Source organism: Limanda limanda, chromosome 4 (assembly GCF_963576545.1).
Source record: "Limanda limanda chromosome 4, fLimLim1.1, whole genome shotgun sequence".
NCBI classification, from domain to species: Eukaryota; Metazoa; Chordata; class Actinopteri; order Pleuronectiformes; family Pleuronectidae; genus Limanda; species Limanda limanda.
Window position 1 is genome coordinate 20,474,611 of NC_083639.1, and position 12,837 is coordinate 20,487,447.

Below are 12,837 nucleotides of genomic sequence, written 5' to 3' on the forward strand. Positions count from 1 at the left end.
TTGGCTTGCTTTCTTTTTCAGAAATTTGCCTCATATAGAGTCAAAGAGCACTGAATACTAAGAAACCCTGCAAAAAGATGTTAAGTTTGCACGTTAATGCACTAGAAAGAATCTCCAAACTATAGGACAGAATGTTAGTTCTGCTCGCTTCGCGTCAAACCACTTTAGCGTGTTAAAAAATAAACTTGTAGCTTCTCTTAATATTATTGCACTGTTGATGTTCAAGGAAGGAGTTCAGGGTCAAGTTAAAACATGTAAGCTAAAAACATGATCAGTTTCCTTTGTCAATGAGCTGCCTCTCTTTTCTTTCCAGGCTTGTGCTCCCAGATATTACTGGAGGACTGAACACGACACACCCTTTGCCGATGTTACAGGAACCTGCTACCTCTCTGTAGACGGCCTTAAAACTTTTGTGGAATACGCCCCCTGCAGAACAGGTATAGTTAATGCATTGAGAGCTAACCTCTACATCTCAGATCCCATTGGCATGATGAATAAGCCTCTGGGGGCGATGGTCTATATTTTTTGGGGCTTTCGGTTTAAACAGCTGATATCTGGGCCAAGACTCTGTCTTCTCTTCACCGTACACTGTTTAGAGTCTGAGTCCAAACAAGTCAAACATTTTCCACGCTCAATATGTTCCACCTCTTTTACTCTCCACTCAGACGGTTTACCTGGCAACCAAAGCCAGCTCAAACGTGATGGGTCGAAAAAGACCCTACAAAACTAGAAAAAGAAACCAGACGCTTTCAGACTTAAAATCTTGTCCATCACCTACAGATTCTGCAGATTCACATGAGCTCAACCTCCACAGAACTTAAAGCTGCATTTATGACACCAGACAGCAGAAGAACATAGTCACCACTAAATTGATTAGGCGAATAGGTTAGCAAACGTAATCCAGAATGCATGTAGCAACATTAGCAGCTCTGCAGCAGTTACAGCAGGGGTAGTTACGGCTCATGGAAGGATTATCCTTCAGGACATTTGGTAGTTATAGCTTCAGAGTAACTTACCCACTTAAAAATCATAGAAAAGATCCTCATTGTGTCTGAGATTCACAGTTTTTTAGGTTTATCAGTATTAAAGTATTGTTACCGGTGTGTTCAGAGAGCCATCACTGTAGCAGTGGGTACATTGCTAACAAGGACTGCTAAGGCTAATTCAGCATAGTTTTAATGGGGCCATTTTGACAGCCTTGAAGCAAATATATGCTTAGAACAACCATTGGAGAATAAAAGGTTCTACCGTAGCTCAGGATTAGTGTTGTACAGTCTTTCTTGTTTTTACCTGTGAACTGGCATTAAATATTCAGGATACCGCTATAGAGTGTAGATCATATAATACTGTTGGAAACCATAGACATATCAGTTGTAGCAGCTGTTATCTGCTGTTATCACTGTGATTCTTGGCTGGGGTTGGCTTTGAGCACTCATTGGTTCTTTTGTTGCCCTCATCCATAGACTCTCTTTTGATCTTGGCTGGTCAGGGTCCTTCTTCTGTTTGGAAAAAGCCCGTTTCGTGTCATGTCGCATGTTTTTTGTAAATTTCATGCCTGCATCCATGCACTGGCAAGAACGTTAGGTGCTGTCAAAATGCCATAAAATATTGCAGTAAAATGTTTTTTATGACACAACAAAATAAACAGTAAGGGTTAATGGAGGCTTTTTTAGCGTATCACATTCATCACAATATTTCCTTGTGGTTGCTTGTGTGAGAAAGAAAATGTATTTATGTTCCCAATGTTTTGCTGCTGTTCCCTGCAGAAAGGCATGGACCTGCTGGACAGGGGTATTGTCAGGGTGGATTCAGCGCTGACTTCACTAAGGTAAGAGACAAATTTGTTGCCGTTTGGCTGAAGTCACAGTTTCTCTGTTTCGGCCGATGTAGGCAGCTGGAGATTAAACATCAGACTTGCAGAGTTTGTTTGAAACTCATGATGCAACTGGTGACACGCAGATTCTTCAGCTCTGTCTACTGCTGTGTGTTACAGGATGGAAGGGTTGTGCTTGGAGGACCAGGCAGCTTTTATTGGCAAGGTGAGCTCACAGGAATGTGGAGTGGTGTGTTTTTTTAAGTCTTCCAATGGATTTTTTCCTTGGAGGAATCCAGAGAATCAATCCATCACATTTGTCTGTCAATGAGCTACAGTGGAACAACTCAGAAGCCAAAAGTCACATGTCTTATTTTAACCTTCGATCTTTAACCCTTTTCCTTCCTTCCTGTAGGTCAGCTGATCTCAGCCACCACAGACGAGATTGTTAAGGCCTACTACCCCTCTTATTTTCTGCTGTCAGTTGACGGGCAGATTCAGACCAAGCAGGTGCAGGGAAGCTATGATGACAGTTATCTTGGTAAGGATGTACACATGTTCATTTACTACTGTTAATTCTAACCCATACTACTGAAGCATCATACACTACAGTTGCCATATGTATTCACAATTTACTTACTTTACTTATTTGAATTTTGGGCCATGCAACACATCTCCTTAACAGAATGCCATTGAATGCAATGTCGATATTCATGATAACAAGAGGACAATTTCTGAGAAGTGAGAACCACCATGAGCTTGATAATCCTCCTTGAAAACGTTTGATTGGATTTCATGAAAAGTTCTGAGGATTTGCTGGTCCCCAGAGGACTTTCGATGATATATATTAGTTTTCTTTCTTTTTTCTTTTGCGTGTGTTGCGTGTTTGAAAAGTCATCAACACACCCAGTCACTTGCTGAAAATCCTGCTGTGGTCTTACCTGTGGCTCCTCCTGCAAATTTGATTCCGTTTTTACTCTACATCTCTCCTCTAGGTTACTCTGTGGCTGGTGGAGAGTTCAGTGGGGATGATGAGGAAGGTGAGGGTCATATTTACTTTACTGAGAGACAAGATGCATGGCTGAGCACAGAGTTGGCAGACCCTCCATCATGTCTTATATTTAACTGCTCAGTCTGGGCAAAGGTGATTGGGTTGTAACATAAAGGAACGATTCAATCTTTCAGGAATCATGAACATTTGGAAACCAAAATAATTACGAAGGAATGTAATAATTGTTTTATTTTTGGCTGGTAAACAAGCTTTATCGAACACAGAATGACCCCTGTTCTTCTCTCTTTCCTTGTTGCAGATTTTGTTACAGGGGTTCCAAAAGGACTCATGCTGTATGGTTTAGTAAGGAGTCAACCTTTTTTCATTTTATAACCTTTAACAGGAAATAGTCAAAACAAAAACACACAAAGTAAAATATCATCCTCCAAAACCTACATGCAGTAAAAAAGAATACAGCTGAGTTAACTTTATCTGAATATTATCATGCATTTTTGACAGTATGAGCCACAATGTGTAATCCATAATGATTTCTGTGTGTCTCAAATAGGTGTCCATATTAAATGGAAGCAATCTGAAGTCTATGCTCAACTTGACAGGGGAGCAGGTATGTGCACATCTGGCTGGAGATTTGCTGTACTTTGGCCTGGGCCCTTGTTTTCATATGTGGGTACACACATTTAAGGTGGCATGTGTAGAAGATGAAGGAATTTGCCCCGTGGAGAGGACGCCTATATCAGGGTCAGAGGTCTGGCTTACCATAAGCACAGCTCATGGCTTCTTAAATCTGTAAATCAAACCCAGAAGCAGCAGACGCCAGAACTGTGTTATCACTGCACTCATTCAGCATGTGAGTACTGAGCGGAGGTGGCATCGCTCCATGAGACACTCTTTAGGCTTTAAGTTACAAAATAACTCGCATTTTATTTTTCTAGCATTTAACTTTTTTCTCGAAACAAGTGCAACAGTTGAGATCCACAGTATAAAGGATATGCTAAAGTCTATAATGAATCACAACTGACACATTGAACAGGTCACTGGTCATTGTATTTGTGCTGCCTGACCAAACCTTTTCCATCCTAAATTAAAATCAACACCCATTGCTCGTTGTGAAAACACTTTCCGAAAGTCCAGCTGACAGTCTTATTAGGCTTCTTCAGTAGTTTGGTGGGAAATTCCCACTTTGTGCTTCCTCTGCCCTAATTGATAGACAATCTTATAAGATGATATATGTATATATATCAAATTATATATCCAATTATTTTCATTTTGTTTTTTTGGTATTAATGTGTGACTTAGCTTTCTTCAGACCCAACATACGACAGAAGGTGTTACTATGGAAACCAAAAATCTCTGTGACATCACTCGGACACGTACTTGTTGTTAATTTCACAAGGCCTACGAGCATGTGACTTAGCACACATGGGAGAACATGTGTCAGAGTGTGTGTTCGGTGTGGGAGTTCATCACTAAGTGTTCACTGTGTCAGTGTCAGGGTGGAGGGAGCTGAGTAAACTGTGAAGTCATAGTGAGAGTGATCGGAAGTAAACTCCAGCCTCCCTGACTCTCGGCTCTCTGTGGACGAACGCTGCTCCCTGTGTGGGTTCTGGGCCTGTGCTGTGGAAGTCAGCTGAGAAAACACACTCGAGGTTCTTTGTGCAGACACCATGCTGCTCTGGTGAAAAATACTTCAAAATGTGTCTTTTTTTGTACAAAGACGATACCTGCAACACTTGCACACTCCATACTACAGGTGGCTGATAAAATACAGTATATAATAATAGAAGTAACTGTAAAATCAGGGTTTACAAAGTGTTACAAAGTGTACAGTGTGCATTCACATTGTCAAAAACAATTTATAAAAAGCAATAAGTTAAAGCAGTAATTGCATGTACAAAGAATAGGAACAAGAATACAACATCACTTAAAAGCAAATAAATACAATTAAAAAGAATAAAAGCAGTTAAACAAAAAAATATATAAAAAGACAACGACAAAGGCAAGTCTGTAAAAATGGGCTTTCAGAAGTTCGAAAGCCGATGGGACCTTATGGTAGAAGCCAACAAAATATGTCAAGTGATGTGAATCCTTGTCAGTATGACAGTTGTTATTCGTGTTAGGGCCACTGCTTCTTTGGAGTACCGGTTTGGCCCAGTTTTCATGTTCTCCACGTGTCTGCGTCGGTTTTACTAACTTTCTCCCACAGTCCAAACATATGGAGTTAACTGACAGTCTAAATTGACCATAGGTGTGAATGTGAGTGTGATTGTTTGTCTGTATATATGAGTCCTGCCATACGCTGGAGATTGGTCCAGGTTGTACCCTGCCTCTTGCCCAATTAGCTCCTCAAAGGTGATACCTTTGAGAAAACTACTCATACACTACTTTCGCCAATCTGGAAGTCACATTTTAGAATCATGAATGCAATCAATGACAGTTGATGACATGAAAATATATGCGTTTTAAATTGTTGATCTTAAACTACCATTGATGAAAAATCAGCTGGTTCATCTCTATAGAAAATGATGATATTATATACATATCTGTGTGTGAATGAATACAGTACCGCTCCTACAGGGCGGTAGGAGCTTGAGTTTGTCCCGAGCTTCAGTTTGATTTATGTTGCAAGAAGCTGTTTAGCATGTGAGATACAGAAAAAAAATGCCAACCGTTCTTGTTTTTCACAAGGTTCTCTAAATTCACTGTTGTGTGGCTAAACTACAACATCACATTGACTTGAGAGTCATCCAAGGAGGAAACTTGACCCTAATTTATCATTTATGGTATGAAATTAAACCGTAAAATGTCAAGCCCCCATGAGTACTCTCTCTGAGTGAGATTTAAAGGAGTTTGAGCCCAAGATACCCAGACCCCCTACCTCTCCTCGAACTTACAGAAGCTCTCACTCTGAGCTGCATGAAAAGAGAGAAGAGGACACCCCAGGGGATTGTGGGATTGAGAGATTGGAGAGGATAGCTTCTGGGGGAAGTGGTGTAAGGTACAAAAGTCAAAAGGACACGCAGAAGGAAAATGAAATTGGAAAAAACGAGGATCTAAAAAAAGGGATCTATCCACCATGGTGTGATTACAGGCTAACTGGCTCTTGTTTGTAATACTTTCCAGATGGGGTCCTACTTTGGCTACGCAGTGGCAGCCACCGACATCAACAACGACGGGTGAGTGAATGGAGAGACACAGATGGTGGCAAAAAAAGAAGCTGAAATGGGCGAGAGAGAAACTGGAGGAGTGAAGTGAGAGGTCACAGAATCATAGGTCAACACTGGGACTTTTTTAGAAGTTACCCAAACTTGTTGTCTCGGCCTGTCACTGTGTAATGTGTCAGGAAAATTTCCCCTCCTCTTGTGAAAATATTTTGAACTTTCATTCTGTTAATAGTTTGTCTCTGTATGATGCTTTTCTCCCTGTTTCACTTCTCTAACTCTGGTAGAATCACACCCTGAGAACTTTGGTTCAGTTTTTACAGTTTCACTGTAGACCTCAAAATGACCTTTGCATGTAAATGATGCAAAAAAAAAACTAAATTTGATTTTAAAATGCTTTCCAGTAATTGTACTGAATATTCAATTCACTGTTATTTGTGGAGTGCCAAATCACCACAAACATTATCTCAAGGCTCTTTACATAGTAAGTTCAAGAGCTAACACAACTATAAAGAAACTAAACAGTTCAACTTTTAATACTGTTATTAATGTAGTTTATATTGTGATAGACATATTTCCTCTGAGGTGAGCATTGGGAGTTTGATATTATAAAATTACATTTTAACATGTGGCAAAGGATAGATGAAATTCTAACACACATAGAATATAAATTTAGAAAATGCATACTTAATTGTGTCTTTAAGTATCCCTGTCGAAACTAATTTAGACAGGAAGGCTCTATCTGACACAAAGGCTTTGCTAGTTTCAAAGTGATACCCTGTAGTAGAAAATTAACTCAGCAAGGTTGAAAAAGTATTTTGTATAAGTGTTTAAAGACTTCTCAAGACTTTTATGACTTGTATTTACATACAACAGATTATTGATGACTTGAGCTGTTTTATGGTCGGAACTGTTTATGACGTCAATATAGTAAGACCTTGTGCGACTTAATTACCCATCAAAGGAAGGAGTGTATCTATTCTTATCACCTCAGGGAACACATGTGAATCAGCTGTTATGTTTAGTTTCCTGTCCTTCCCCCACCTATGGGAACCTGTCTGGATTGGCTCAGAGAGACAGCCCTATCCCCTGGTATATAAGATCTGTGTATCTGACTGTTCTGCATCTTCACTCTGAGACCCTTGCGGTTTCCCTGTGTTGATCCTTTCTGCAGAAAGCCCCTTATTAAATACACGTAGATAACTTTGTTGTTTCCAGCCTCTTGTATCTCCAGATTTCCATCACAATTTGGTGTCAGAAGTGGGATCGCACGTCTGGACGCATCTGGACTCGGTGTCTACGGTTGACTGATCATCTTGGAAAAAAGTTTCCAACCTTAACCTCCCCACGGGTGAGACGCAGGGACCTAGACCCGAGCCGGATCGTCTCAGCGCTGCGATCTATCCGGTGAGAATCTGAGATTTCAAGTGTAATTTATCCCAGCAGAACATAGTGTTATAGAGAAGTTGGTCTAAGAGGAACGGGATCCTCAAGACGGGTGAAAGCCCCGTAAATTTTTAACCAAGGTTTAGAAGAAACCTGGAAGGTAGACTGACGAGGTACCTTAAGGAGTTGTTTCGACTGCAACCACAGAGAGGACATAATACTGAGTGTATTTGCATTGTGTCAGGCAACTCAAAAAAAAAAGCGCGCTATGTAGAGAACTTCTTTAGGGCACTATGCTTTATGTTGGTTAGGCAGGATTTTTAAAAGTGTATTAAACCGCAAAAAAAAAAAAAAAAAAAAAAAAAGAGACGAATTGAGAAATTACCATTGACCAAGTAATTATAAGGAAATTACTATTGATTATTATATAGGGGATACGACAGTATTTTGAGGATATTAATATTACTACGTTTCCTATTTTGCTCCTTACGAAAGTGTTTTGGAGATTGATTGAAGACTTAAGGTAACTACTTAAAATAAAATAAAAAAAAAAAATTCTTTACATAGGTAAATGAAAAATATAAGATTTGGATAATGGAACTGAACTGAGTAATCCTTATGTGAACCTCATGTGAAAGAACTATGGTGACAAAGCACTAAGTTTGTTTCAAGTGTGAATGAGGAATGAGAGACTGTGGGTTTCCAGAGAGAGAGAGAGTTTTTTAAGACAGCTGAAACAGATTCTAGACTGAATCTAGAGGAGAACGAAATAGTAAGTTAGGCCAGAAAAGTAAAATTTTAAATTTCAGGCAGATAGGAATGTATGTTGAATGTGGTTAGAAGAATTGCATCATAGGGACAGAAAGCACACACTGGCAGGGACAGTTAACACCTCACAAATGTCTCAGTGTCTCAAAATGCAGGTTTCCGACCTCGACTCTTCCCCGCCGACAAGACGACAACCAGAACAACACCAAACTCCACCAGAAGCGGATGTTCCACAGGCAGGAGCCCAGGTTCCACAACAACCTTTTCCAGCTAATGATGTTCCAGACCCGCAACTCCTCTCTTCACCTCGCACCAGACAAGTGGGCAATATGGACTGGGACAAGATCCAGCCCAAATCACAAAATTGTTGAAGTTACCTGATGTTGCCAGCCTGTTAAAACGTACAGGCATCAAGTGGGACTCAGGAAGAGCTTAATAAAAGCACATGCAGTTCATGCGAATAAGAAGAAGAAAGAGAGACTGATCTGCATAAAGCCTCACTGAAGATGTTCAGAGGTACATCGCGATGCAGAAGAAGAGGATTTCAAGGAAGGAGGGGGGACGCATATGGAACGATGATTGGGACATTTGTTTTCTCTGTGGAGAGAAGGGACATTGGGCAAAACAAAAATTGCCAAGGAAACAGCAACTTTACGAGCCTGAATGAACCGAGGCGGGGATGGAGGAGAGGGAGGAACCAGCATCTTTGAACAGAGAACAAGGCCGTGAGGGACACATCCCACATCGAGAGGGTGAATGCACCACACAAACACAAACACTTATCACAGAAGTAAATGATTTTTTTTTGTTTTTTAGAAAAGAAAGACAAACTATTGATAGGAACATAGCTTAAATAGCAATGAGATGATTATGCTAATATGCCAATGCACACACTCACAGTGCTAGGGAAAGATATTATATTAAGTGTAATGCTGCTTCACTGTTATATGCGTATGAATGGAAGCTTTGCTCATCTGTTGTCACATCAAATCGACAAAGATCTAGTGGACAAGGCACATTCAGTCACACAAAGAACAGATACCACGTATATGCATCCAAAAGATTTAAACTTCACTGCACTCAAACACAAAGGGAGAGATGCAGGTTTGAAAAAATAAGTTGTGTAGTGTGAAAGAAAATTCAACACTAAGTTGCATGTTCTGGAAAGAACATAGATGTGCTGTTTCTGTAGTCACCCTCTCAGTTCCTTCACAGATGTTCAGAGGATGCTTTCCTTTTTTGATGTTCCTGGTTCACACTCACATGACTTGCTGTCAAAAACAAAAATGATGAATGGCAAGACTTGCGACCGTGGATACAAAAATGTGTCAATGCTGACATTTGGGAAAAGATATCAGATCCCGTGGTTAAGTAAAATCAATTTTTAAAGTGTTTAGAAAATGATTTACATCTGTTATTTACACTTTCAAGGTTGTTTAACTGGTACCAGACACAAATACAGAAGCCAAATATGCACATGCATATTTAGTTTATACAAACAACATTTTAAGGGCTCAGAGGTAATCATGATGTGGGTTTAATTAACACATGGAACCTGTGGTTATTACACCATGATCTGACAATATCTACTGTAACAGAAAGCCATCGATGGTATTACACCAGTTTTCAACTCTCTATTGAGGGCAGGTGTAATTGTTCCTTGCAAGGATTCACTAGTGCACACTCCGATTTTTTCCGGTGAACAGTATTTTTGATAAAACACAACCTGATGATTTGAGATTCATCCAAGATTTGTAAGTTGTCAACGCCGCAGTACAACTTCGCGCTTCGTCGGTTCCAAATTCTTAAAACATCCTTTAGCAAGTTCTGAAGGATTATAAAGGATTCTCTGTTGTTGATCGGGCAAATGCATTCTTCAGTTTTTAAATTGATAAAGACATATAATACTGGTTTACATTTGAGTTCAACAGAGAAAGTTATACATTCACATGCCTCGTCAAGGCTATTGTGAATCACTGACCATTTACAACCAGGCACTAAAAAGCTTAAGATCATTAAAGATAACACCAGGAAGTGCACATTTACGATATGTTGACAATATAAGGATTAGTGATTTGTGCTCCAACTGAAGAATATTGTGAAAATTATTCTGTAGCTCTACTAAAACATCTAAATGCAGAAGGACATAAGGCAAGCCTGAAAAACTGCAGTTTGTTAAAGTACAAGTTTGTTAAAGTATAAGTTTGTAAAAGTATAGGTTTGTAAATGTAAAAGATCAATTTTAGGGCATGTGATCACAGCAGAGGGCAGTCCCTCTCCCCTAATAGAGTAACAGTAATTCAAAGATTCCTAAAACTGTTACAAAGAAATAAGTGATGTCATTCCTGGGAATGTGCTCTTATTGTAGATCATTTATTCCTAACTATGCTGTCCTCGAGGCGCCCCTTAGCGCAATCGCACACGGGCAAGGCTTGCAAGCATATAGCAAAGTGACATGGACTGATGACGCGGAGAAAGCTTTCACTGACTTGAAACTGACCTTACAAACGACCCCGACTTTAGGACTACTGAACCCTGACCGACCTTTCACACAAGCAGTTGACGAGAAGGGTGGCTACATGACTTCAGTGCTGCTCCAAGAACATGGGGGTAAACAGAGACCTGTTGCATTTTTCTCAGCAAAACTTGATCCAGTTGCTGCAGGCCTGCCTACTTGTCTCAGAGCTGTAGCAGCTGCAGAGAAGGCTGTACTGGCATCCAGGGATTTAGTAGGATACTCCCCACTCACACTGTTGGTTCCACATGCTGTGTCTATGATTTTGTTGGAACAAAAGACATCTCATTTGTCTGCTGCACGCTGGCTTCGTTATCATGCTATTCTGTTGGAAATGCCTAACATCACTGTGAAAAGATGTAATGTTCTTAACCCAGCAACTCTTCTTCCAACAGAAGGAGATGGTGAACAACATAACTGTGTAGTAACAATAACTGAAGTTTGTTCCCCCAGACCAGATTTACAGGAAACACCACTGCAGAATCCAGACTATGAACTGTTTGTGGATGGATCAGCGTCTCGCAATTCAGACACAGGAGCGAATCAAGTTGGTTTCTCTGTGGTTACAGCACATGATACATTGATTGCACGACCTCTCCCTGCTTCCCTGTCAGCACAGGCAGCAGAGCTCACTGCTCTCATTGAAGCATGCAAATTGGCTAAGGGGAAAAGGGTGAATATCTACACTGACAGTAGATATGCATTTGGTGTAGTACATGATTTTGGCACGATTTGGAAGCACAGAGAATTCCTTACATCATCAGGCAAACCAATTGCACATCATGCTCTAGTGTCTCAGATGCTTGATGCTGTCCTCCTCCCCAAACAGGTTGCTGTATGTAAATGTGATGCTCACACTTCTAATAATGACCCAGTATCACAAGGAAATGCCAGGGCAGATGCAGCAGCGAAAGCAGCTGCTCGTCAGCCCCTATCTGCTTCACACATTCTGTTAATCGTTGCTTCGGAGAATCACATAATACACACACAGCAGAGAAGGCGACGATGAAACACCGACCTCCGTGGCATCACTTCAGTCAGCTGGGTCGGAGTGGCAGTAGAGGAACTGTTCTCTCAATATTGATGACATCAATCCCCCGCTGACTGATAACTCTTGATACGAATTTCGTTTTTGAAACATTCAATCCAATCTCCCATGCCAGTTTGATTTGTTGGGTTCCAAGCATCCTGTTTTCGCACGTATGTCTCCCCCACACTGCACCTTTATATTCCCAGTTTGGTTACTGTTGGGGTTTATGGGGGATGCCAGCTGTGTCCCGATGGTTTGCTCCGCCAGATGACGCGCCAATTAGATTTACAGTGACGATAATGTAAGATGTGTTTCCCCTCCCTGACTGGTTTCCTCCCCAGTACCCTTTAATATCGATGAAGAATGTAATATTGTTGTGTTGTCTGTTTAATCTACTTTTATCAGTGCTTCCTCCCATTTGAAGACGCACACCGTCCATGACAAAGGCAGTTTGTTTTACACTACAGTGATGATGATGATGCATTTTGAAATCCTGGTGAATTGATGTATTTGATGTTTTACTGTAGTTGTAAACTCTCTTATGTTGTCAATAAATGACAAAAAGGAGGGAAATGTAGTAGAAAATTAACTCAGCAAGGTTGAAAAAGTATTTTGTATAAGTGTTTAAAGACTTCTCAAGACTTTTATGACTTGTATTTACATACAACAGATTATTGATGACTTGAGCTGTTTTATGGTCGGAACTGTTTATGACGTCAATATAGTAAGACCTTGTGCGACTTAATTACCCATCAAAGGAAGGAGTGTATCTATTCTTATCACCTCAGGGAACACATGTGAATCAGCTGTTATGTTTAGTTTCCTGTCCTTCCCCCACCTATGGGAACCTGTCTGGATTGGCTCAGAGAGACAGCCCTATCCCCTGGTATATAAGATCTGTGTATCTGACTGTTCTGCATCTTCACTCTGAGACCCTTGCGGTTTCCCTGTGTTGATCCTTTCTGCAGAAAGCCCCTTATTAAATACACGTAGATAACTTTGTTGTTTCCAGCCTCTTGTATCTCCAGATTTCCATCACAACCCCATTGTCATTTTCCCATCCATAGTGCACTTTGTTCAAATAGCAAATTAACTCTCACACATTGTATTTAAAATGAGTTGTGACCAGGTTCATAGTTGGGACATTGTTATTGT

At 40.4% G+C, this 12,837-nt stretch overlaps 1 protein-coding gene across 1 annotated transcript in view; it reads left to right on the top strand.

The window, feature by feature from the left end:
- The window catches only part of LOC133000464 (integrin alpha-5-like), a 47,349-nt gene that overhangs the window by 10,417 nt on the left and 24,095 nt on the right, over positions 1 to 12,837 (top strand). Inside the window, exons 4-11 of the mRNA XM_061070410.1 lie at positions 314 to 437; positions 1,767 to 1,828; positions 1,994 to 2,039; positions 2,229 to 2,354; positions 2,809 to 2,853; positions 3,124 to 3,167; positions 3,373 to 3,429; positions 5,946 to 5,998. Coding sequence (XP_060926393.1) covers positions 314 to 437; positions 1,767 to 1,828; positions 1,994 to 2,039; positions 2,229 to 2,354; positions 2,809 to 2,853; positions 3,124 to 3,167; positions 3,373 to 3,429; positions 5,946 to 5,998 — 557 coding nt within the window. The remainder of the gene's footprint in view (positions 1 to 313; positions 438 to 1,766; positions 1,829 to 1,993; positions 2,040 to 2,228; positions 2,355 to 2,808; positions 2,854 to 3,123; positions 3,168 to 3,372; positions 3,430 to 5,945; positions 5,999 to 12,837) is intronic.